Consider the following 24,980-nt stretch of genomic DNA (forward strand, 5'->3'; position numbering starts at 1 on the left):
TTAAAAATAAACAAGGGAAATATTTGAAGTTCTTAAAAAGCTACCTGCTGTAAACATACTGTTTGGTATAATTTAAGAAAACTGGTCTCACATCCTTTCGTACAACTTGTATTCAATATATTTTCCATTGAATAGCTTTATAATTCCTTATTTTAAATTTGTAATAAAATCAATCACTTTAAGAAAGGAACAAGGAAGTAAATGATCTAGAACCAGACGGATCCGTCAAACATTGCACAAACAATGGGACCCTAATCTTATTGCTTTATTGAATAGGAAAATTCCTACGTTTTACTTTTGGAGCTTCCTTGTAATTAAACTATTGTTCCTAAAAATTACGTATTGAATGTTTTCTACGAACTATAATGCAGAGCGAGTTTGAGTTGATTGGTAAATTAATCTTTTTAGAACTCTAAAAATATTTAAATAATTACAATTATTCATTGGTAACCTAGTTATTATTGGAAATATTCTTATGAATTAGGAAAATCAAAGTATCGCTGATAAAAGAAATTTTCGCATTATATATTTAAATCTTACGTTATTAGCTTTAAGTATAGTAAATACTTGATCTTCAAATTTTATTTTTCATATTTAAGTATTTATTGGTCGTAATCAAAATCTTGTTTTTTTTGAAAATATTAATGATGCTTCAGTGAGTGTTTCAGAACTCCCTACCAATATTTTAGGGAATTTTTCCCGGGTTAGAATCATATCTAAATATCATACCTATTTAAATTGTCCGGAAGTCCTTAGTTACTCACACAGAAACGACGCAAGCCCTGAGACTAGATAACAATACTTTTTTTATTTCACTTGTTCAATTGTTGTTAAATAAATTATACATATTTCCATTAATAATGAAAATATATAAATGTGTTTTAGTTTTACATTTATATATACAATTTACTTACCGCAACGTTGATTACTCCAATATAACCATACAAATAATTTAAGTACAAGCAGTATAATTTAGTATGCATTGTGCTTTCTCTTTTCAAATACATATTGACTACATACATGTTCTCATAGAGTATAAACTAATATTTTATACATACATATGATGTATGTATTTTTTTGTACATAAATGCCAATGAAAGTGATGAAATCAATTTGTCAAATAACTAACTTGTTGAAGACTTATAAGTATAAAACGATAGTGAGTACTTCCACATTACATGCAATATTGGGATTGTTATTATAAAAAAAGTTTGGATTCAGTCTTCCATGGAGAGTTATTTCACGGTCTACTTGATAATGTAACGAGATATTGAAATAAGCTTTGCATTAAGGAAGCAATTAAACTATTTTTAACCACCGGCAACAACCTTTTGACTTTTAAAAGACATTTTGACATTTAATTAATTATATCAACTAAAATAAGTTATTATTTAATCGTATCCATTTTTTAGAGAAAGCTTTGATCTTTATCATATCCAACAAGCCTTTATTATTGCGCTTGTGATCAAAAATTTTTAGTTAAAGAAAGTTGGACTGATTAAGAAATTCAACTGGTATTTTTAGTAAGGTAAATGTGATATCCAAATAGATTTGTTTAACTTTGTTCTACTTAAAAGAAACTAGTGGAAAAAAATTAAAATATGTTAGAGTATTTTCTTAACATGTGTCCCTGGCGTGTTGATAGTCTAGTGGTTAGCGTCTCATATTTTGGTACGGAAGAGATGGTTTTAATTCTCAGCTAATCCTTAAGAAAATTGGGTTTAGACCACTTCTTTTCATAGGGTTTATACCCTTAGTAGACTGGTAAATTTGCTAAAATATGCCGTGCATTATTTTTCTGAATGATTTTGAGTTTGGTTTTACTTTTCTCGTAGAATATTTTAAAAACAAAATGTGAGTTAATTGCTACTTTATATGTGAAATACTCTTTGATGGCAAACAATAATGATTATTATATAAACGTAATAAAATATAAACGATAAATACCGAACAGTTGTACATTTTGAACCTGGTTCCCAATAACACTACACAAGTTGAGAGTGTTGACTATATTATTACTTTGAAACAATGTAGATAACTTAACTTGAAGAATGTCCTTGCCTACAAAGCTGCCCACGAAGGAACTTTGTTTTGGGCCGTGTATTTGAATACAGAATGAAGGGAAGCATAAATTATTTCTGCTTGAGCCCGTGATCTCTCATGTATATCCAAGAGGACAGCGAAACAAAAATGTAACTCGTGTGTTAAATATGTTGTTACTTCGTGTTTCTATTTAATGCATATTATTTATATAATTGTACAAAATACTTTATAGCCACGTATAAAGTATTGTCAATTATTTTACTTGACAAATACTTGTACATATTTATTTTATGAATAATTAATATTTTTGGAGTTTTTATTTTAAAAAGATAAGAAGTTTTTTTAATTAATAAACATTACATACAACAAACATAGACCAAAAATCCAAACTAAACCTTAATTAACAAGTTATTAAAAACTTAATTTTGCAAATTGGCTTTAATTTCATTCGGATTTTGATTTGTACACTGATAAAAATTTAGATACTAAAATGCTTTTTTAAAACTATAGTTGTTTATTTTGATCGTTGAAAGATAAAAGTACATCCATTATTTGACTGCGATTCAGCTGTAGCTGGTTAGTGAAAATCTTTAGTAATCTTTATATTATTAAAGTGATACAATCAAATTTTATGTAAACTGTTAAGGCCATTTACCGAATAAAAATATAGGCATATGGCACATCTAAATGAAGCTTAGAGTATGTAGATTTGCCGAAAAGTATTGATATGGATGAATTTCTTAAGGGCTCTGCCCCACAGGCTGATTTCCAAAGGGCTACGCCAAAGGACATGCTTCTAAAGTTTAGATAATTGAATTTAATTTAGTTAATGAAACAGCTTATCAGTACAATGAACTGGTGTTTGTTCATTTACTCGAAAAAGATGTTTTTGGCGCTTTATGTAGATTGAGGAGGGTTATGTTTGGTTTTAAAGAAAGGTTGTATACGTTTTTTTAAGTATTGCTCAAAGTTTCATTTTGTATTTTTTTTTTTTTTATAAGCTACGTATAAAGAGGCTTGACTAAAATTTAAGAATTATGGTAAAACATGTCATTCATGAAGCATCAATATGAAGCAATTGTTGCTATTGCTACACTAAGGTATGTAGTCATGTTCTTTTGCATCTATTAACATTAAAAGTAGGGGTTTGAAAGTAAGTAGGTTTACACTTTTGTTAACGATTATTCGATATATCGTTGTTTCGATATATGTTGTTAAGGTTAACCTAACCTAACCAACCAAACGATATATCGAATTAAACAATCGAATGATCAATATTACTCATTCGTTTGTTTGTGCCAACAGATATGGAAGTGTACTCAAATCAGTTTATATTTTCATACTAAATCATAGAGTTGTTGTATTTTAAAACACACATCGGCACCACTTTAATAACTCTTTGGGTCACATTTTCTTCCCGTTGCAACGCACGGGTATAGCAGCTTGTACTTATTTAATACGCAAGCAGGTTTTTTGTGACAATTACTCCTCCGAAACTACAGAACCGATTTTCATGTTTTCGGTGTCATTGGAAATAGCGTAACGTGAAGTTTTGCAGGAAACTTTCTTTTTATGGAAATAATTTGAGAGTGAGGCTTTGGGGCCCTTTAAAGATTCGTATTTCTCCATAAGATTAACATGGGAAACAAACATTGTTATGAAACTCCAGCTGTTGACAGAAATTAAAAGTGAGAAGAAGAACATTTGCTAATTGTAAACAGTCAATGGGCGCGTTCTGAAAACATGTACCGGTGCACCGGTGCAGATTAACCGGTGACTTACTCAACGGTACCGCCCCGGGGCAAGAGTCTTGGTATCCCAGAACGGTTATTCGCCGGTTTACGGTACACATCGGATTATAATTTACACATTCGCCTATTATTTACTTTATAATATTTAAACCAAGCAAACTTGTACTCACAGAATAAATTATTTGAAAATTATTCACTTAATACGTACAATAACCCCCTCATAGAATAAATCATTCACTCATATGCAACATAACCTATAAAACTGATGAACATTATTTGATGGATCCGATTTTATGATACAATGGAATACAATTTATTTTCCAAATTATAATGTAAAGGTGTAATCTGTCATTTCAATATGAGTACTTAAGATAGAGGTACAATATGAGATAGGTTATCACTGGTGATAGACGAGTCCACCTCGTCAAGTGCTCCATTACCACGTGTAGTATCATAGACAAAAGGAGTATGGTAGTATGTTCGGCTTTGTGTTTAAATTCTAGAAATGGCGGGTGCACGTGATACGAGTGAAAGTTCCGAATCCCCTTTAACCATCGTTGAGAAATGTGTCGAGTGTCCGGTGTGTTTGGAAACTACAAAAGTTCCTTTTAAACAGTGCTCTAGAGGTCATATTGTATGTTTGTCATGTAACACCAAGATAAGTAAATGTCCAACATGTGAAGGGCCGTTCACACAAGAAAATTCAATTTGTATGAAAAATATACTGGAAGCTCTGCCTCGCCGGTGTATCTACAGTCAAGATGGATGTGACGAAATTGTGAAATCGGGTAATGATCATGAACAGTTCTGTGGATATAGACCAATTGTTTGTAAAATGTATGGTTGTCATGTTCAAATGCCAGTTGTGAAGGTATTGGATCATTACAAGGAACATCATAGGCACATTGATATCATTACCGAAAGATTTGTTGAAGATTGCCAATTAAAATATTGGTACACTCCAGTGCCGATATGGTTGTTTGACAGTTTATTTTGGGTTCTATGGGTTGTTGATCATAAACCAAACATAGATTTGGAAAAAATATACTTTCTGTCAACGCCAATTGGCAAGCTCGACCATGATTACTATGTTCGTGTTACAATAGAATATGGGGATTTTTTTGTAACGAACTCGCTGAAAGCTACACCTTTGGACGGAAAAATTACATTCACTGAGTTGGCGAGAAATGAAATGTCAGTTGAAAATGAAAGATTTTGTATGAGAACTTCAACCTGGCAAATAACCGATTGGGAATCGAAATCAAAGAAGAAACCAGTATTCAAATTTTCTTTCTTTAATGTGAAAAAAGATTGAAGGTATGCGATAGTTTTTAGTACATTTCAGGTTAGACCTATCATAAAGGAAATTCAGTCTTAATGATTAAATCAATTAATCATCACATTTTATAAGTGAAGCAAGGAGGAACTTAAGATGGAATCAAGTGTAAAATGAGACATTTAACAACTCATCTCCAGTTTAAGGAGCTTAGGGATATTATATGAACAATTATGATTTATTAATCGGCGTAGGTTATTTCTAAACATACAATTTATTACAAGATAAGAAGTAAAATAATAATTTTTGCCTTTGAGTTGTAGCAGCTATGATTTATTTTGCGTTTCAAGCTGCAATATTGAAGTTAGGATTTTGATTTACAGTTCTGTAGTAAACATTGCAAGTATGACCTTCTATGTAGACCAAAATATTATTTTATAAATTTTTCCATGATTATAAATAGGCCAATTGCAATCTAGGATCAAAAATATTTTTTTCAGATTTTCGCAAAATTATTTTTAAACATTATATCAAGAGTATGAATTTTAATTTAAAGACAACATTCCTCTACAGATGTTATAAATCAGTTTCAAGCTTACACACTGTAAGCTATTTTCTATGACAAGTTTTCATTATTTACAAAGGTCTACATATTTTACAGAAGATATTAATGATGCAATGTAGTAAATCTTTTGTATTATTGCTGGATGAATTAAAGGTTTATTTTGTGCAATTATTCATCATCTTATTTTTAACCATCCATTCCAGAAGCTTGTGGAATAAACAAATCTCAAACCTTAAGTTTAAATGCCATATGTTCAACACATCCCCCTAGCACTGAAGTCATATTTTTATGAATGTTTTCAAATTGAATCATAAAGTTTAAGTATTTTTAAACACGCATCAGCGCCATGAACTTGGTTGCATATTCCGCTTATCTGGCTTTAAAGATATGATATTTACTACACTAAGTTATAAGATTAAGTTTTGTTTCTAAAATGAATCATATATGTTTAACTATTCCATGACGCAGATCTGAAGAACATCATTATTCTCTTTCGCGCCCTCTTTCCGTTACAAAATATAGTTATATCAGCTTGTATTTTCTTAAAATGTTATTTCAATCGTATCAATACGTTCGTTAGCTTTGGTAAGATATATAACATGTGTGTTACGTTGAATTTACTTTACTATCACAGAAACTGATTAACGATTCACACAGGCTTAAAATAACAGTAATAGGAGTAATAGTATTGTTATAACGTTTACTAGATTTTACTGTATAACCTCAATTGTATGATAATGCGAAAGAAAACCAGACATGAGGAATTCATGTGAAATTAGTCATATCTGAGGGAAGAAAATTAAAAAGGTTTAAGCAAGGGTTCAGTAGACTCGGAAAAGGTACACCTATCCACTCTTCAATGTCGTGGGACTTAAAATTTTACTGTCTGCATTTATATGTTGGACTAGAATTTATTTAATTGAAGTTGTAATATTTCTTTTATACTGAGTGGACAACGTGCATTCAGATTTCAAGCAGAGACGACAATGGCTTGCCAAGTCTTTACATTGATTGATGTCAAGAGGATTATGATTAAACATGGACCAAAGTTTCGACAAGAGTTTGACTAGTTGCCAAACTTCCCGACCCCTTTCTTATCCGCTGACATTCATTAGAACAAATCATTCCTAGTCAATAGGTAGGCTAACTGTTATGTCAAATTCAAACTATCTGTTAAATTAACTAATATTCAATTGTCTTATCTTCTATTTATTTAATGTTTAATAGTACATCAAAGGATTTCTCCGGTGTTTTAATATAATGATCAACTCTTTGGTAATGTTTTAACCTCTACATTTCTTTAAACCTTTGTATTGCTTGGTGTATAAAAACAATATAGAAGGGAGGGGCTAATGACAGCTCTGCGATACTTTAAAATAAAACAAATAAGGAGCAGATTGACAAATTGAATTTAGTTCACTAGTAAAATGTCACAGTATGCATATTCCCTAAGTTTGTGTCGGTATTAAAGTTATTCTTTAGGTACAGTATTTTAAAATTTAATTATAGCAACCAAGATACATAAACTTGAATTTTATTAATATTTATAAACATAAACCAATTCGTCGAGATATGAAACTCATCTTTATTAATTTTGAAAGAACATAGTTCAGGTAGCCAAGCAATAGCTTTGCTCGTATTTTCCAATAACTCGAGTTCCTTCAAGAGTCTTTATACAACAGAGTTTGCCAAAGAATCTTCTATCTCATTTACTTTGTGTCGTATTTAAATTATACGTCAAATAAAAACATCATGCTAAATATCTTGTATTTTCTATAAAACCAAATAACTACAATTTTATTTCGATAATTCTTTTTTGCTAAAGTTGATTTGGGTAGGATTTGCACAAAATGATAAGGCAGATATTGATTTGTGTTTACTTTTAATCGCTTTATAGAGGCAAAGTATAATTAAAATAAATTGTTGTACATCGGTTACATGAAATAAATCAGTCGGTAGCTTACATATCAGTAAAGTAAGTTCTAAATTAAAAACCTCGTCTTTATTTCATTCAGTTTTCAAAAGTTCCAGTTCTCACATTCAACCACAAGAAAATATATTCACTCTGATAAAATTTACACTGAGATTTTTCGAACATACAATTAAACATTAGGTATATTTACAACACTATAAAACGTCATCATGGTGGCAACAAAGGATTATACCAATAATGTATATTAATAAAAGGACACTTGAATGTATAAAAACAAAATGTATAAAATAACATAGTATATTATTTACATTATCACTAAGTCCTATGTAAAGCTGTGAATTGGTTAACAACTCTTTGATAATTTCTTGGTAATTTATATCGTGGTATTTTATGTTAACGCGAGTTATGTTTTATTCAAACTATTCCAGGATAACTAGAGGAAAACAAATCATTCACAATTATTTAGATCACTATATCACTATGTAGGCCTAATTTAAATCAATGTAGTTGAATAATGTTATATACAGTAATTGTTATTACTTTTAGGTTATTTTTATCTCTACCATTTACCCTTATTATATTTTTATAAATACAATGGTTATTATGTATTTATTTCTTTTTTTATGATGATACTTGTATTTGGGGCAGACTTGGGATAGAATTGAAATAATATGGCATACAAAACGGAAATGAAGCTTTTTATCTAGTATGGCTACGATATAGTGACGAGTGTACATCAGGTTATGAAAAATATACCTGATAGAGTATTTGGCACATCAAGGTATATACAGTATTACAAACCTCCTTCACAGCTTAACACAGGATAATGATCAACTTACGAATATTTATTACAGGTATAAAATGTAGAGTAATAAACTTTCGATATAATACAAAACTCTTAAACTTTGAATGTAATAAATTACAATTCTGTAGATCAATAAACAGGTCAATAATTACATATTTATAGAATCTGACTAATATGTGACACCCTGTAAGTCGGAGATGGTGAGCGATAGCGACTGTTGTAGCGCAAGGCTTACAACTTTGTCATTAGTCAGACGGTACTTTCGCGCTTGGTGACCATAAGGGGCGACTCAGGCGCGGAGGTGGAGCCCTCCTCCTCGTGTGGTGGGGGTCGTAACGATGGCGGGGGCGGAGGCCCGCCATGGTGGTAACCTATCACCGCAGGATGTCTATACCCTGGACCACCACCCCAGTGCGGTCGAGGTAATGTCCCCGCTCCCGCGTACAGCGAGTCCACACTTCCCTGGAATACACAACGGTTTAATATCCAAAATGTCTATTATTGCTTTAATATTATTATTGATTAATGAAAACCACAAATACTCGTATAGTTCGTACGAATGGCAGATATGATACCATCCTGATATACAAAAACCTCTTGCTATTCATGCAAGAGAGCATTCTAAAAATTTTCAACAGTTTTATTCACTAAACGAATAAGAAAATTAACCAAAGACGCATCATACATAAAATTCAGACAGCTTGAGCAAACTAATCAATTGATACTTAAATATAAAACACCATCAGGTCTAAGTTTGGTATAGTATACACACATTTTTCTTTCTTTATTTTTATAAATAAATTGATTTTCTTTATTACTTCCTTATAAATCATGTATTTTTCAGTTGTACAAAGTCATATGATACGAATAATAACCCAATTTTTGTTTCTGCATTGTTGCTGATGAAGGCTTAAGCAGGAAACATAGAAAGTAATTTACTTGTTATGAAAAAGCCGTTTGGTAATACTATAAAGAGACGATATTAATGATTTAAATACTCGATTTATGAATACGTAGTGAATATTCAATTGAAGCTGATCATACTTAGTCACTGTAAACATCCGCAGCAAAAAAGTGTTCACCACTCAACAATCACTTTAGTTTAGGTAGCCTAAAAAACCTTAAACTCCACTGATACTACCTTTACATGAAAAATGTATTGGCATTATTTTTACGTTGCATATATCGTGACATCATACAGCCCTGAATGTGTATTACCTGTACATGTTTAGTAGGCAGGTTGCTGAGGTCATGTAGCGGCAGGCCGCCATTCCTCAGCGTGCAGTAGCCAGGGTAGGCACCCCCAGGCCCGTGCTGCAGAAGGGATCTACTCGGCGAGTTCCTCGTTTCTATTGTAGATATGTGCTGCCGCTTTCTTAGAAAATCTAACTGAGCTTCGTCGCTATCTATACCTGCGCAGTTAAAATTTTTTATGTAAACATATGTATCAGACTATTATGTTGTATTATTGTAATAAATGATACTTAAGCGAAGCAATCCTTAAAACGTTCGCCAACCATATATTTCCCATATGTATTTTTTACATTTCTAAGGTAGCCTAGAAATTTCTTAATTTCCTTCTGATTATTCATTTGTCCTTTACCACGACATACTTCCGGCTGTAGCAAATAATGGTTATTCGATCATATAACATGATCACTACAACACCTTTATTCATTTATCAATAAAATTAATATACATTGAAAAGGACGTATACAATCTAATAATCAATACAATCCAAAGGGTCCTTTTTATAAGCTGTTATCATTTTAATACATAGATATATAATGAGGGAAAACAAATGTTATTATTTTTACACGTTATCTCCCGTTAGGCCTGCCATACACGTTCCGTCCGGGCCTCAAGGCCTGGCCTTGAGGCCGGAACTGCACAGTTTGACCGGAGTCGTGACCTCCCCACACACGCTCAGTCCGGAACTGCACAGTTTGGAGTTTTTCAATTATCAACTCTTTTCTAAAACGCACTTCTTAAATTATTTATTTTTTTAACCACAGTGTCCTTTGTGGCTTTTGGGTCCGCCTTCTTCACAAAATCCAATAATTGTTGATAGGCTGCTTCCCTCATTTCCCTGTTATGGTACTCTTTACTTTTAATTTTCCAGATGCATTCGTGACCTCGGTATTTCTCAATGAATTCCAGTGTGAAGTCTCTTGACCAGGTAGACATGATTAATGTGGAGTACTAACGAAATCACTAAACAACACTACAGCACCAAAATCCAAAAACTATATTAACGAAACAACAAACAACACAGCTCCGATTATGCTTTCACCAGTAGTTGACTCACAATGAAGAAAGGATGCGAATGCGAGTCCAAGACAGTGCTGCTTCCCCCTCCCCCTATAAATTTTAAGCATTATCGCATTCGCATAATGCTTAAAACGGAAAGTGTATGGCAGGCCTAAGGTAGGCCTTACTATGGTGGTTAAAAATCGTTCGATGTATGCATCTTTTCCAAAGTAATTAAACAGTTTTATAACTTACAATTTCTGTAAGTGACATTTGGGCCTGGGTGGATTTTTAATGCGTACCGTATATCTTATAAGGGTTATAATATTGTAAAAAAATAATAATTGCCTGTGGGGAGGAGGGTTGTTCTATACAGTTGACCACAACTTCACTAATATGGAGGAACACGAAGCGCGCAGTTTCAGCTTGACAGATGTGCTTAAGTGTTGGGTTATTCAACAAAACTCCGAGCTTTAGAATTCTAAAGTGCCAACGTCATCTCTTTAGACGGCTGTCTCTTCCACAAACAGTTCCTTTTGAAAGAAAGTATGTTTCTTTAGAAACTTAATTTTTCTACTCTTTACGGTTTTTAGCCATTGCTTTTGGATATTCAGTCATCAACGCCATAACATTGTTCCGCTGCACTTTAGTTTACGTCCTACACTCATACGAATGAAAAATATCGATATATCGATTATTTTTTTCGGTTAGTTAGGTAAGGTTTTAACCTAACTAACCAAACTTGACATATAGAATGAAATAATCGATATATCGATCGATATTGTTCAGTAATAGGTATCAGACAGTGAAATCATCACGTCCAAATATTGAAGTCCTAGAATTGCCATATGCTATACTCTCATACGGTTCTGTTTTGAATACAAAGATTTATTGCAAATTATTTATAATGCGGAGACACTGGAAGTGCAGTATGTAAATTATTGGTTGTACAACACATTGCATAAATAATAAAGACTATAAATGTTTCTTATAATTAAAAACAGTATTCAAGCAAAACTTTTCAATGTAAATTTAACACGTTTTTTGTTCAGTCAAAGCAACTAGCACCTAGAACATTGATGTATATAAAACAAAAACAAGGATACAGTTATGCTTCTTAAATAATACTGAATCTGAAAAATAGCTTATAACTTAAACGTATAAATCTGTGCTCTAACATATATGATGCATCGAACTCTATAACTCCGAAGAATGAAGACGTGTTTGTATTTTGATCTAATGATGACTACCAAAGCCACGAGGTATCAAAAGGTATATAGCCCTTACTGACAAATGTTTGAGCTGTAGAGGTAGAAAAGGTTTGAGCACATGATTAATCAGCTAAAAATAGCTCATAAGGTAACATAACAAATACAAAGTCGAAAAAATTTACAAATCAAATAATTTGTTTGTAAATTCTTTGAGATTATAAGTTTACCATTTTAAACAATTACTAAAATAATTATGTCTAAACCCCCTTAGTTTCCGGGAAAAAATTACAAAATTTATCATATATGTTTTAAATATCTAGTAGAGAACATTTGAAATCACAATATTTTATCTGCAATTTGTTAAAAGCTCTATTTACCTCCGACAGGCTGTGGGATAACGTCAGGGTTTTTCTCGTCACTGTCGCCGCCGCTGTCCTGGCCCGCGTCCAGTTTGCTGGGACTGCCAGGCTTGTCCGCAGCGCCACACAGACTGCCAGAGGCACTGCGGGTCCGCTGGTCCAGCTTGTGGCGTTTCCTACGACCCTCGTTCCTGGAGCACTGCAGCCTCAGCACCACCGCCACCACGCAGGCCACTATAAACAGCGCGGACACCACGCCGGTCACCACGCTCATGACCGGAGTGAAGCGGAACCCGCTCCGAGGGCGACCTGTGGTGGACAAAAATATCTTAGGTTATGAAATATATGGTCCTAACTACAAAATATAAATTTTTCATGACAGCAGTTTAAAGAAAAGTGTAGGTCTACTTACGTCCATTGTAGCTTCAGATAATACTAACCAAACACAACCAATCTTTATCCCAAGGTAGTTAAAGATATGAACACTCATTAAGATTGTTCAAAATCTCTTTTGTGCTGCTCAAAAGAAAATCAGCTTTTTCTCTGTGAGGTCTTAAAGTAGATGCGACCATATATTGTCTCAAGAAACAAAAGTGACGTAAGTCAGATACGGCTTAAACTCTATGTCTAATTGAAATTATTTTTGTTAAACAATAGTTACCATATATGCTGTCGAGACTAGACACTTGAAATGCATGCGTTGCTTCTTTTTTGTCTCTCGTTTTTAAAACCTAGGCATAACTTACCGTTAATTATGTGACATATTCGTCATTAAATGTTTTGTGACTGTGATTTTTAAAACTGTTACGTGACATCATGAGTTGAAAAACCTCAAGTTATGTAAAAAGGATCTGATGATGGTATAACAATATACCGAAGCGAAATCCTGTTGGATGTTCAAGGACCACAGTCTGAAGGTATTGTAACCTTCTTATTTTGATAGTTACCATATAATTACCACCATATACTCGACCATTATATCAGCCATTATATTACCATATACCATATACTTAGTTACCATATAGATACCATATATGAGTAAGGTTTGTTGGTTTATTAAATAAACTTATTTTAGAGTCAAACAAGTGTTCTAGACAGGTTTTATGCCCAGAAAAATACAAATAATTTTAAAATCGTAATATTGGGCTTAGGCCTATGGAGTTAACAGAGAAAATGAAATAATTGTGGTAAAAACCTCCATATACATGCATAAATGCATATAAGCACTAATTCTGATAAAAGCAATATTTTGAAGACCTAATAAAAAAGTTAAATTGTATTTTAAATTACGATAGCCTACTTTATCATTTTTATCATGCTGTACTGTAACATTTAGACAGACAGATAGAATATTTTAAAGGCTCTGAGTGTTGTACGGCTGGCCACCGGACAACTATATCTCTCTCTATTGTTGGATGCGCGCTCCAACCTATTGTTATCAGCTGAGCCTTGCATTCCGTCTGACTATCCTGTCGAAGTTTGTCGAACGTTACGCCAGTATTTTTCCACGATAACTCTGCCTCAGAACAGCCAGAACTACTTGAGGAGTGACATCGCTGACTCGACTACAAGACCCATTCTTTCTACGTATGTCTACGGATTATATGGAAGCATGGTAAGCAGTATGATGGATTTTTATTTTTGTTGAAGGAAACTTTTAACTTAAACCTAGGCAAAATTCAGAACGTAACCTAAAACTCAGAAAAACAATATTTTCTCTCTAGTTTTGAAAATGGAATCTTAGTTCATGAAAGTAAAACCTGTTGTGTTTGTTCAGGAATGATTTAATGGTTTTCATCTTTAAAAACAGTTATTTCGATTTTATAATGTATTGTATCATAGTAGAATGTTTGTAAAAATTTATTGTTTCAACCTTGAAAAGCTTTGGTAAAATATCTATGAAGTCTTAACCATTATTCCAACTTGTGAAACTACTGTAACTAGGGAACAACTTTGTCAAAACCTGTCAATACGAACATGTGCTAAATTGAATTAATTTCCTTGCTGAAACATTTTACGAGGTTAGAAAATGCTTTAAAAACTAATGTAGGCTAGGCTAGTTTCAAATTATGATTTGAAACTATTGAAATCATTATGATGATTTCAATGTCAAGTGTAAATTCTTAGTTTATTTATTTGTGTTCAATTTTTAAATGTGATGTAATTTTGTAAAGTTTCATGTAGGCCTAGCCCATTCATATTCAATCTGTGGAAATTGTAAGTATGTAATTTTATGTCAAAAGGGTTTAAAAGTCATTTATGTTTGCCAAAGAGAGAAATAAAATTTAGGTTAGATTGTTGCTTTGGTAAAAACAATAATCACTTTAAGTCAAAATGTATTTTGCCAGTACTGAAAATAATTTTGTTATGTAAGAATTTAGGCTGAGACAATTTTTCAAGTTTTATAATAATATTTGATACATCTGAACTACTCTAGATTCCTTTATAATATTTCACAGACTATTTGTAAAGCAATTTCCAGTTACCACTCTCATTCAAAGTTCAAGTTACAATTTTATTCTGAACTCTTTTGCTGTCTAGTAATGTATTAAAAATACCATGTGATTTAATTGTCGTTTGCGGTAAACAACCAAATAGTTAAAAATATGCTCTGAATGTTAGAGATTTCATAATTTAAAAGATTGGTTTGGAGATACTGATACTGACTGAGGAATATTTGTGTAATATTGTGATTTTTAAAAGTTGTGTTTGTTTATCAATGTTTTGGAACAAGTATTATTACACTTTTGAATATGCAGGGTTTCTGGTTTGGAGGATGCTAGTCTGGACCCAGAGCCTCACCCTGCTGATGACTGTACCGATCTTGACCCTGCTGAAGAGGTTTACCTACTCGACTTAACCTACCCTAACCGGGACTGCGGAATTGTTTGACGAGGGACCTCCACATCCGTATAACTGACAGATGAGTGTAGCTTTAAGGATCTTAGAAGTTGGTTGGACTTTTTAAAGAACTTTCACTATTCATTACCGCAAGACCTGGATCAAAGCTACTCTAGCCTAGTGGGATACTGTTAAAATCACAATTTGAGGATAGGGTTAACTTAGAAATAGTTAATCGTAACCTGATGATTATTTGTCTGTATGTATATAGTATTTGATAACTTGTAGCTAGTAGGTATATTTGTGTAAAGTAATCTTTCCAATTTTGAAAAGAAATAAGGGCCCTTCTTAAACAAACAAAAAAAAATAAATAAATAAATAAGTAAAAAAAAAAAAAAAAAAAAAAATACAAGAAAATATTGAAAGTGCTTTCTACAAAACAAATTTTATTCAAATCATCTTACAGTTCAGTATATTGACTATGCTACCTACTTGAGTTTAGGCTCTGTTTGGGATAATTAATTAAGTATAGATATTTACGGTTGATTTTCTGTGAGAATATTTTGAAGCGTTAACGCTGAACTAGATTGTGTGTAAGAATTTTCCGAAGCGAAATCGCTGAACTAGCCTACCTTGATATTTATATGAATATTATTTGTGTTTTCAGCTGAACTATTATTAGATTAAGTCATGGTTTCTTATTTGTGTTTGTAATCCTTCAGAATGTGTGAAATGTTATTGATGTAGGTATTGAAATTTGGACAACATTATAGGATTGAAGGATAAACTATTGTTTTCATTGTGGAACCTGGTCCTAGATTAACAAACATCCATCATACTTGCTTACCATTGGTTCCTTGTTACCACTGATACACCAAGCAACTTATAACAAGGTGGCGCCCTCTCAAAAGTTATGGAATATTCTCTCCATCACACTTAGAACTCTAGAGCTCATGTTAGAAATTTTGACCCACCCCTACTCTACCAAGAAGTTCAGAATTATCTTACTGCAGGAAATTTGCAACGAGCTAGTTAGGCTACAGTACGGATACTAACTGTGTTCGTTAGTGAGTTGTTTCTCTGGTAGCCTAAGCGTGGCCGTTTGAACAACGACGGGTTCGCTGCGGCCCTTCACGTTGACTGAGAAGATGCACGCCTGGTACTGCATGCCAGGGGTGAGGCCGCCCACGCTGAACCTCGGCACCGGAGACGTTGTGTTCACCTTGAGTGCCTGACTCTCTGTCTCGCGGACCTCCACGGTGAACGACTGAGGAAGCCCGCCATTGAATCCTTCGCTGCAGCGGACCGAGAACGACGTCATCGACGTGTTGGCTATCGTGCAGTTATGCACTTGGTCAGGCCGACCTAAACATAGAATAGCACAATATATCTTTACAACTGTATAAACCAGATACTCAGTTTGTATTTCAAACATCTGAGATAACTTCATTATTAGGTATTTGGTAAAATTCCGTACTTTGAATGATATAAATAAACATCCAGATAGAGGTAAGAAGTAAATTTCGTTTTTTCAACAAGCAGGCCCTACAAGCAGGTTTGGACTTGTAGGTGGACTTGTAGGTCCTGTAAAAATAAACATACGAATATGGATTGGAATTAAAAGTTATCTTTTCTTTTTACCAAGCAGACCCCTGTAGGTTGATAAATATTGATAAATATTCCGATATTGTCTAAAAGTTATGAAGAAGTCATATTATTTGATACTTAAAATCTTAACAATAATATACAATTTTACGAGATGCATAAAACCTCCGTTATAATGCATAAGACAAATTTAATAAACCAAATCAATTTAATGAAACTTTTAACAACGCCTAATACAAAACACTGAAATGAGAAAGGCTTAACAGGTTAAGTGACAGAAAGATATATTATTATCCACCACGGTATCTATACAAATTTAATTATTTTAACAGATATTCCCTAATTTGCCGTACTAGATTAATAAAATATAATAGGTAAGTCAAATAGAACTAAAACACGTTATAAAAGGTGTTAGCTTTATTAATATCAAGCCGGTTATTTTAATAAAATATTTTTTGAATCGTAATTGTATTGTGTGTAATTAATTAAAGCTATGTTATATTGGTGAATATGTACTTTAGAATTTGATTCGTTAAGAGCCATTATATGTAGCAGTTACAATTGAGAGTCCAATTAGTGTTTAACTAACTATATAAAAATGCAATGATGATCCGACGAGATAGAAAATGTTTAAAATATCCTTACTATGAAAAATATTAATTAAATCCTAATGTCAAAATCCAATATTTTTTCCCAGAAGTTTTGTTTGAGTACAGACTGTAAACTAATTAAAATGGTAGGTAACAAAATCAATTTTTTTTTTCAAAGTGAAGAATCTTGAATCTCGTACATCATAGCTTATACTTGCAAATTTAGGTGTTTAGATACAACTATTTCACATACAGATTTGTGTTTTAATTTAACTTAAAACAATTTTAAAACAATGCAACTGACAACCTATAATTTAAAACTATACGTTGACATCAATATAAAATCTAGTTGAACGAAGAAAAAGAAAAACGAAACAAAATATTGTTATTCCGAAAACTGATGGACGTGAAGAAAGTTATTTCCGACAAAAGCGAGATACATAAAAATGTAATTTTTCCGAAACAAAGCCGTGAATTCTTCTGTGAAGTATGTTGCAGACTATAAAGCTGGCCGCGAAGCAACTTTGTTTTGACGCGAGGGTTTGAATGTAGAATGAAGGGAAGCATAAATTATTTCCGCCCGAATCTGTAAGCCCTCATGTATATCTCAAAGGACAACGCAGTGTATGCGGCACCTGCAGGGGATTGCGTTGATGTTCACTGACGTGAGATATTCCATGTGTGTCATAAGAAGCTTCCTTTATAATAAACAGACAGAATATCACTGGTAGTCTATGTTAATATTGCATGGTTTGGCTCTTATTTTCGAGAACAAAAAGTATTTTAATTTTATATTTTTTTCCGAAAAATTGTTTATCATTATAATAAAGGCTAATGAGAGTTTTCTGAATAGTGGAATTTTTAGACTGTTGGAAAATATAAGTCAAATAATGTTATTAAGTACCTATAAATAAAGATGACTATTATTATTAAAAGCAACCCATTTTAATGAGTTAGGGAGAAAAATAAAAATTATGAAAGAGGTTTCATAAGCCAAACACGATAAAAACAGTATTGGGAGCAAATTTAATTAAAGTTAAGAATCTTTGCTCTGGCATGTTTTTTATTGGTTATTCGAAGCCATATTAAAGTTGGTTTTGGCAAAGAAGTGTAACCCATTAATAATATAAGATTCCATTCTATTAAGAAATTAATACATAAAGGCTTACCAATGATTTTTTTATTGTGGTTCACATACTTAAAAAGGGAAATATTATTTTGCTCTGGATCTTACATTTTCAGGAAGTAAATATCACATCCAAGTAAAGAGTAATTAATAGATAGATAATGTACAGTAAAAAAAATAAAATATGACGGAAATGTTGTTCATGTAGCAAAAACAATGTATGGAATGTAAATGTACTGCTTTCCAACAACTTTTAAAACTTTTCTCCAGCAACAAGGTATACATATATTTTTTAAATAATTTCTACTTTGGAATAAATATTGCTTTTAGTTTTACCTTGTACGAGTGTTGATTTTGTAATATAAATGAAAATATATTACATATATTGTACCACATAACAAAATATTTAATTTAGAATAAGAACATATAGCAATTTTGTTTTGCTATTTTACTTTACTTTACACCTAGTGTTGATGAATGTGTGTATGTTTTGTCTACATCATAGTAATGCGTTCCTTTCGTCCTATCTGAACAGTATCCAAGTAATATTAAATGGTTCCTTTTATTTTAACATTTTATATTTGACATTTTTGTTTTGCTTAACCATTGAACACGGGGGGAGCAAGCTGGTCTAGTGGTTAGAGTGCGGGACTCTGGTTCCTGGGGTCCGGGTTCAAATCCCGCCAAATCACCAATGGATTTTATCTAAGTGATAATGCCGCAACCCCTAGGTCTAGCCTGGAGTAATGTGAAAAATAAGTCTGGGCTCGTGTACTAGGAAAAAAACCATTGAACATAACAGTACAGTACTTTACGTTTCTGACCTGCCGCTATGATATGGAAGACACAAGGCTGTCGCTGGTGACCGATCTTGTTGCTCGCCCAGCACAGCAGCGTGCCGTAGTCGTGCTCCGACACCGGCGTGTAAGTGACCACGCTGGAGGTGCCACTTCGCAGAATGTACTTGCTCTCTACGTCGAGGCTCTCCGCCGAGCTGTTGAACGTCCACTTGAAGTTGACGTCACGAGGATTGGCGTCCACCTCGCAAGAGATGTTGGCCCTCTCCTTCTTGGCGACTCCGTGCACCCTCGTCTGGTTGGGCTTGCACGTCGGGGCGTCTGGACAAAGAGATGGGTTGCAGTTGATATGTATTGTGGAAGTCATAGACCATGAGAGATAAAGAAAGTTGATTCAGCTATATAAAATTCAGAGAAACCCCTTATGCTTAGTAAATTTTAAGGTTGTATTTACTAAGAATGTTCACATTTTAAAAGTTTTAAGAAAACGTTTTTTATCGCTTTACAAAACAAACTACTATTATTTTTATATAGACTAGGCCTACATTTTATCTAATTTTAGTCATTTGAATTATTCAAATTAAAATATACCTATAGTTTATAAGGATATGGTTAAAACACAAAATAAATTCATTTTAAACACGCATATCAAACAACGTTGTTGGTATGCACCACATAAATTCAGCAAAGCATGTCCATAAGAAATGTATTTTAAATGTAAATATACCCTCGATCTACCGACCTCTGCAAAACTTCGACTGTTGCATTGTAGATCAGGTATTCTGATTTAAATATGTTTGCATTTGCATGTCGTATATTCAAATGTTTTAACGATGTTTTTATATGGTATATTTTACTGATTATCACCAATATAGTTTTGATGCTAAAAAGAGTTTAGATGAGTAATCTTGAAAATAGATTATATAGCTAATTATAGCCATACAATACTATATTACGTTTTTGCTCCAATAAACGGGAAATTTAATAGAATAGACAATATTCAATGTGGCCATAACGAATGTGTCTTTGTTAGTTGGTGAGCTGTTTACCAGGACCACTTTGGGTCAGCGTGTCCCGAAACTACCCAGTCACTTAATTCCTACCAACACTGTGTCACCAATAACTTTCAAACACGACACACCTTTCTCGATACTTTTAACGTGATTTCCCCAGATTTAAGCTTTTCAAGGATCATTGTTTAACTCACAAAGTACGTTGAGATAGAAAGGGTCGCTCTCGCCGTCCCCTTCAGTGTTGAACCCTACACAAGTGTAGTTGCCTGCACTGGCTCTGCTGACACCCTGCAGTACCAGACTCTGGTTGCTGATGATGATCCCGTGATTCACATTGTGGTTCAGGATCTTACCCTAGGCATAGTGATCGTAATTATTAGAATCATATTATAACCATGTACATTTTAGCTATAAATACAGTAAGTTGTTTTAAGAGTCCTTGGAGCCTAGACGCTATAGCTCATAAAACAATTACAAAACTAGAAACAGCGCACTAGATATTTAAATTACAATCACTTTGGTATTTGAACAAATGTTTTGAGAACTCTTAAGCGGCTGTTTGAAATTAACAAAATTAACATTAAGATTAACATGGACAACGAAGCAACAGTTAAAAACACTTCAAATCTCCTAACAGTTTTTAGTTTCAGTAAAAAGCAAACCTTGGTGTTGACTTCAGGAAACTATATTTTTTATTGTCAGAAAAGTACGTCCCCACGAGCTGCAAAGAAATATTGGACGCTCGTGACGACCTGGCTGATCCATGTAACACTACTTAATAGCAAATACAAGCAAATAGTTACTTAATAGAAAATATAACTAGGCCTAAATATGTCTCCTAATTCACGGTAGATATAAATCAGTACACAAACAAGAATGTGTTTTTTGGGATGGTTAACAAAAAACCTTGAGAGCTTCAACAAAAATAATCAAAATATTGACTAATATATTATTTTAGTAATATCACAACGAAAGATTTTAATTATAATAAACTGTTGTAACAATCCTTGTGGTAACATGAAATATAAATGTGATATACCAATTCTATAAAAATAAACTCTACTTTGTGCAGTAATATTGAGGAAAATGTTTAAAGCTATTGATAAAGAAGTAGGTCGTTGAAGGTTTAGCACAAGATGTCAAAGGATAAAAAAGGGATAACATTTTTTAAGGTGCCTTTGTCATATAATCGAACCTTTATATCCGTGTAATTTGATTTCGGACAGGAAAGTATCTATAACAATTATTACAAATGTGCCTTAATTACAATATACGAGTACAAAGGTCAAATACACTTACGTTATGTCTCCATTCCACCTTGTAAACCGGTGGTTCCGCTACGACCATACAGTCAAAGTAAACATCAGTCCCTTCTCTAATATTGTCTTTGTTTAACGAGGTACCTAGTGTGAGCTTTGTTTGTGGTATATCTGCAACACAACATTGGTCGATTGTAATACAAAACAAACATTGTCCGGTGATTTACCTTTGCAGTAATCACATTGCAGTAATTTAATTAAGCAGTAATCACATATTAAGTATCTGAAAAAGTTATCACATAAGCACCATACGACATATTATTCTTGCCTAAAACTAACAAAAGAGGTAAATAATACCTATAGAATTGTTTTGAAACATTATAATTTGTAATAATTAGTGCGTGATGTCCAATTGTTTGTATAAAGTATTTGATTTCACTACAATCAGCTATTTGCTTTTATTAAGAGAGAAATGTGAGATATTTCAAATTTAAACAATACAAACAAAGTAAAGTGTCACGTACAATGCACATGCAGCGTCCACGTTGTTTCTAATATTTCCGATGACACGGTGGGGTTTTCAGCCCTGCAGGTTAGGTTTTTACCAGAATCTTCTTTGGTGACGGTAAATGACAGTGTACTTGTGGTGGTGTTGCCGTCATTCGACGTCTGAAACATAGAGTAATACTAATGAGATGGTGGTACTAAAACTAGGAAAATAGCTAGGAAGTTTTTAGAAGATGGACTGTTTTAGTATAAGTTAACAAAACCTTTCAAGTCTATTAATGTGTATAGCATTGGCAAGTTTGGCAATGACAAATATTCTTGTAGGAGTATTACGTTATTTTCACTTTAGCAAGACAAAACTTAGTAGTTTCAGAGAGTATTTTACAGGTCCCTCAATTTAATAATCATATCGTTGTAGTACATCTTTACAAATTTTAAAATAAGTTCACAATGACAATAACCCATGGTCACCGTATGGTCTCAACCATATGGTGTAGGTATTATCACGGCCTTTGCACCTTACCTTTGTTTACATTTTAAAATTGTTTTCTTTTTTACCTGGAATGTTTCTTAGCTTAAACCTACAATGATTAAGTAGTAGTTATCTTAAAACCGGGTTTTTCTAGGCACGGAAGCGGAGAGCGGAGAGAGGAACGTGGAGAGCAGAAAAGAGATTAACATGGTGTTCCGCTCCGCTTCTAGGAAAACAGTTAACATTAAATGACCTAAGACAAGTGGAGTCGGCTCTCCGCGTTCCTCCCTCCGCGCTCCAATTCCGCGCCTAGGAAAACCCGGCATAAGGTTAGTAAGTTAAGTAGAGTGTTTTACCGTTTCCTTTATGCTTTCTAGCCTCTTCCCTCCCTTCCACCACGTCACCTTGGCCTGTGGTCGAGACCCAGAAGACTGGCAGAGAAGGTCATAACGACGACCCGCAGACAGCGGCTGAGAAGATTCTAGGATGTGCACGTCTAGAGGCCGAACTGGAAATTATCAATAATTATTATGGTAAAACAAATAAAAGGTTTAACGAACAGCACTTGTATCTATAGCGTACTGATTGACAAGGGAACTTATTTATTCCTAAGTACGAAAATAAAAGAAAGAGAGAAAACTAAGGTCATGAAACCCGAAAAAGAATTTCTTGAAACCATAAGTAACGAAAGTTAGTTATTTCTAATTTAATTATTGATAATAATTAGATTTTTTACTTAATAACATTTTTTATTATCAGACAGCAACACCAGATATGTACGCACACTAATCTTGAGCAAAAATGTGTAACTTTATTATGCTAAGTTGCTCACCAGTTTTTCCAGCTAGGATAACCTATTAAGAGTGAAATTATTGAGGAAAGCTGCACCCAGTTTGAAACCGTCGAAAAACTATTGTGTTTCTCAGGTGCATACCAGCAAACCTTAGGTATTCGGGCATGCACTATCATAACGCAACTAAGCAGGTATTGGAGCAAGAGGTTACAACTACCGTCATTCGTTTGATGATGCTACCATTGGTTTGGTGATTTCTTATTATAGACAAAAAAATAATATAGACTGTTAGCCGTGCTGCGGTTACCATGGTTAACATAGGTTCTGGCACACACCACTGGGAGCGCCCTGTAGTTACGTAGCACGTACGCTGTAACTACATGGCACTCCCAGTGGTGTGTGCCAGAACCTATGGTAAAAGCAGCACGACTGACGGTCTATATTCAAATCTTTTATTCTATAGTCTTATCCACATGGTAATTACAAATAAAACTCAACCTCCTCGGTGTACTCACAGTTCATGTCGACGTGCACAGTGGAGCTGAGAGGCACAGTTTTATTGTTGTTCCACGCTCTACACGTGAGCTCAGAGTGCAGATCCTCGCGTCCAAGGTCGACCAACACCACCTGGTTGGTGACAGTACCACCCTGGCTAGGCGGAGCCACCATGGTGCGGTTGGTCAGGATGTCATCCCCTCTGTACCACACTACGGCTGGTGGTGGTTTACCTGTAAACGCCGACTCTATGACTTTCTGAATAAATTAGGATAACACGTGATTTTCACAATAATACACTAAAAGAAATGATAGCTTACTAATTGTGCTAAAATTAAAAGAAAACAATTAGTGTGGATATTTTTTGTTAAACTAAGAACGTTTCGTTTGGTAATGAAGTTTTCGTTGTTGATAGTAAAATACCTTAATCAACTAGGGCAGTAACGCATAATGACCTCACCCTTTCCTATTCCTCAACTAAATTAGTGTTTAAATAAAACATAGGTATACAATTTTTTAGCCTAAAGTGTGTTTATTATTCCTTTCGCCTCAATACATAAATAAAGTACTAAGAGTTTTTAATCCACAAAAGAAATGTATACAAAAAACTTGTTTTAACTTTCTTTGCTGCAAATGTGTAAATGGGGTATTATTGTGTAAATTGCCACCCACCCCCCTTAACAAGAGCAGATGGTTAGTAACACTATGTAATTTCAACAAGAATCTTCATTTTGTATGATTCCTATTACCTAACCCAGGTAATATGAAAGTACTAATAAGCTATTTAACATAATTCAAATTTATCAGAAACTAATAAAATTTGACGCTAGGTAATTTTGTTCAGTTCCTGTATTCCAAAAGAATGATGCCCAATTAAGTTTTCCATTTCAATACGTTAAAAAATTCCATTGGTGTAGATAACCTAAATATATATATATAAACTGTATTATTTAAAAATAATACAAGTTACCTCCATATACTTCACAGGTGAGGACGAGATCTGAACCTTCCGTGTACGGACCGACGACGGACGTCCGCTCTATCCGATTTTCATCGAGTATCACCATCTTGTTTGGAGGAACTAAAATAACAAAACACGACAAGTTATATAATATTATAAATAAAGAACCCATTGAATAGAGTGACCTGGTATGCAGGGAACAAATCAAAATATAAAAATACCACGATTCCAAAGTAAACTATATCAAAACGAGACAAACACAAACATCTAAACAAGAAAGACCGTAATCACGTTATTTGTTTCTGCAGCAGACACTTGCTCCACAGGG

General features: G+C 33.5%; 1 protein-coding gene across 1 annotated transcript in view; it reads right to left on the reverse strand.

Moving 5' to 3' along the window:
• Positions 1-7,506: 7,506 nt before the first annotated feature.
• The window catches only part of LOC128988386 (hemicentin-2-like), a 232,563-nt gene continuing 215,089 nt past the window's right edge, over positions 7,507-24,980 (reverse strand). Inside the window, exons 4-14 of the mRNA XM_054409636.1 lie at positions 24,662-24,772; positions 23,712-23,924; positions 22,760-22,911; positions 21,949-22,093; positions 21,465-21,595; positions 20,360-20,519; positions 19,180-19,473; positions 16,091-16,399; positions 12,212-12,502; positions 9,592-9,785; positions 7,507-8,835 (exon numbers count right to left, since the gene is read on the reverse strand). Coding sequence (XP_054265611.1) covers positions 8,623-8,835; positions 9,592-9,785; positions 12,212-12,502; positions 16,091-16,399; positions 19,180-19,473; positions 20,360-20,519; positions 21,465-21,595; positions 21,949-22,093; positions 22,760-22,911; positions 23,712-23,924; positions 24,662-24,772 — 2,213 coding nt within the window. The 3' untranslated portion in view covers positions 7,507-8,622. The remainder of the gene's footprint in view (positions 8,836-9,591; positions 9,786-12,211; positions 12,503-16,090; positions 16,400-19,179; positions 19,474-20,359; positions 20,520-21,464; positions 21,596-21,948; positions 22,094-22,759; positions 22,912-23,711; positions 23,925-24,661; positions 24,773-24,980) is intronic.

Source organism: Macrosteles quadrilineatus, unplaced genomic scaffold, assembly GCF_028750875.1.
Source record: "Macrosteles quadrilineatus isolate MER2022 unplaced genomic scaffold, UCM_ALF_1.0 Scaffold_1__1_contigs__length_201487025, whole genome shotgun sequence".
Taxonomy (NCBI): domain Eukaryota; kingdom Metazoa; phylum Arthropoda; class Insecta; order Hemiptera; family Cicadellidae; genus Macrosteles; species Macrosteles quadrilineatus.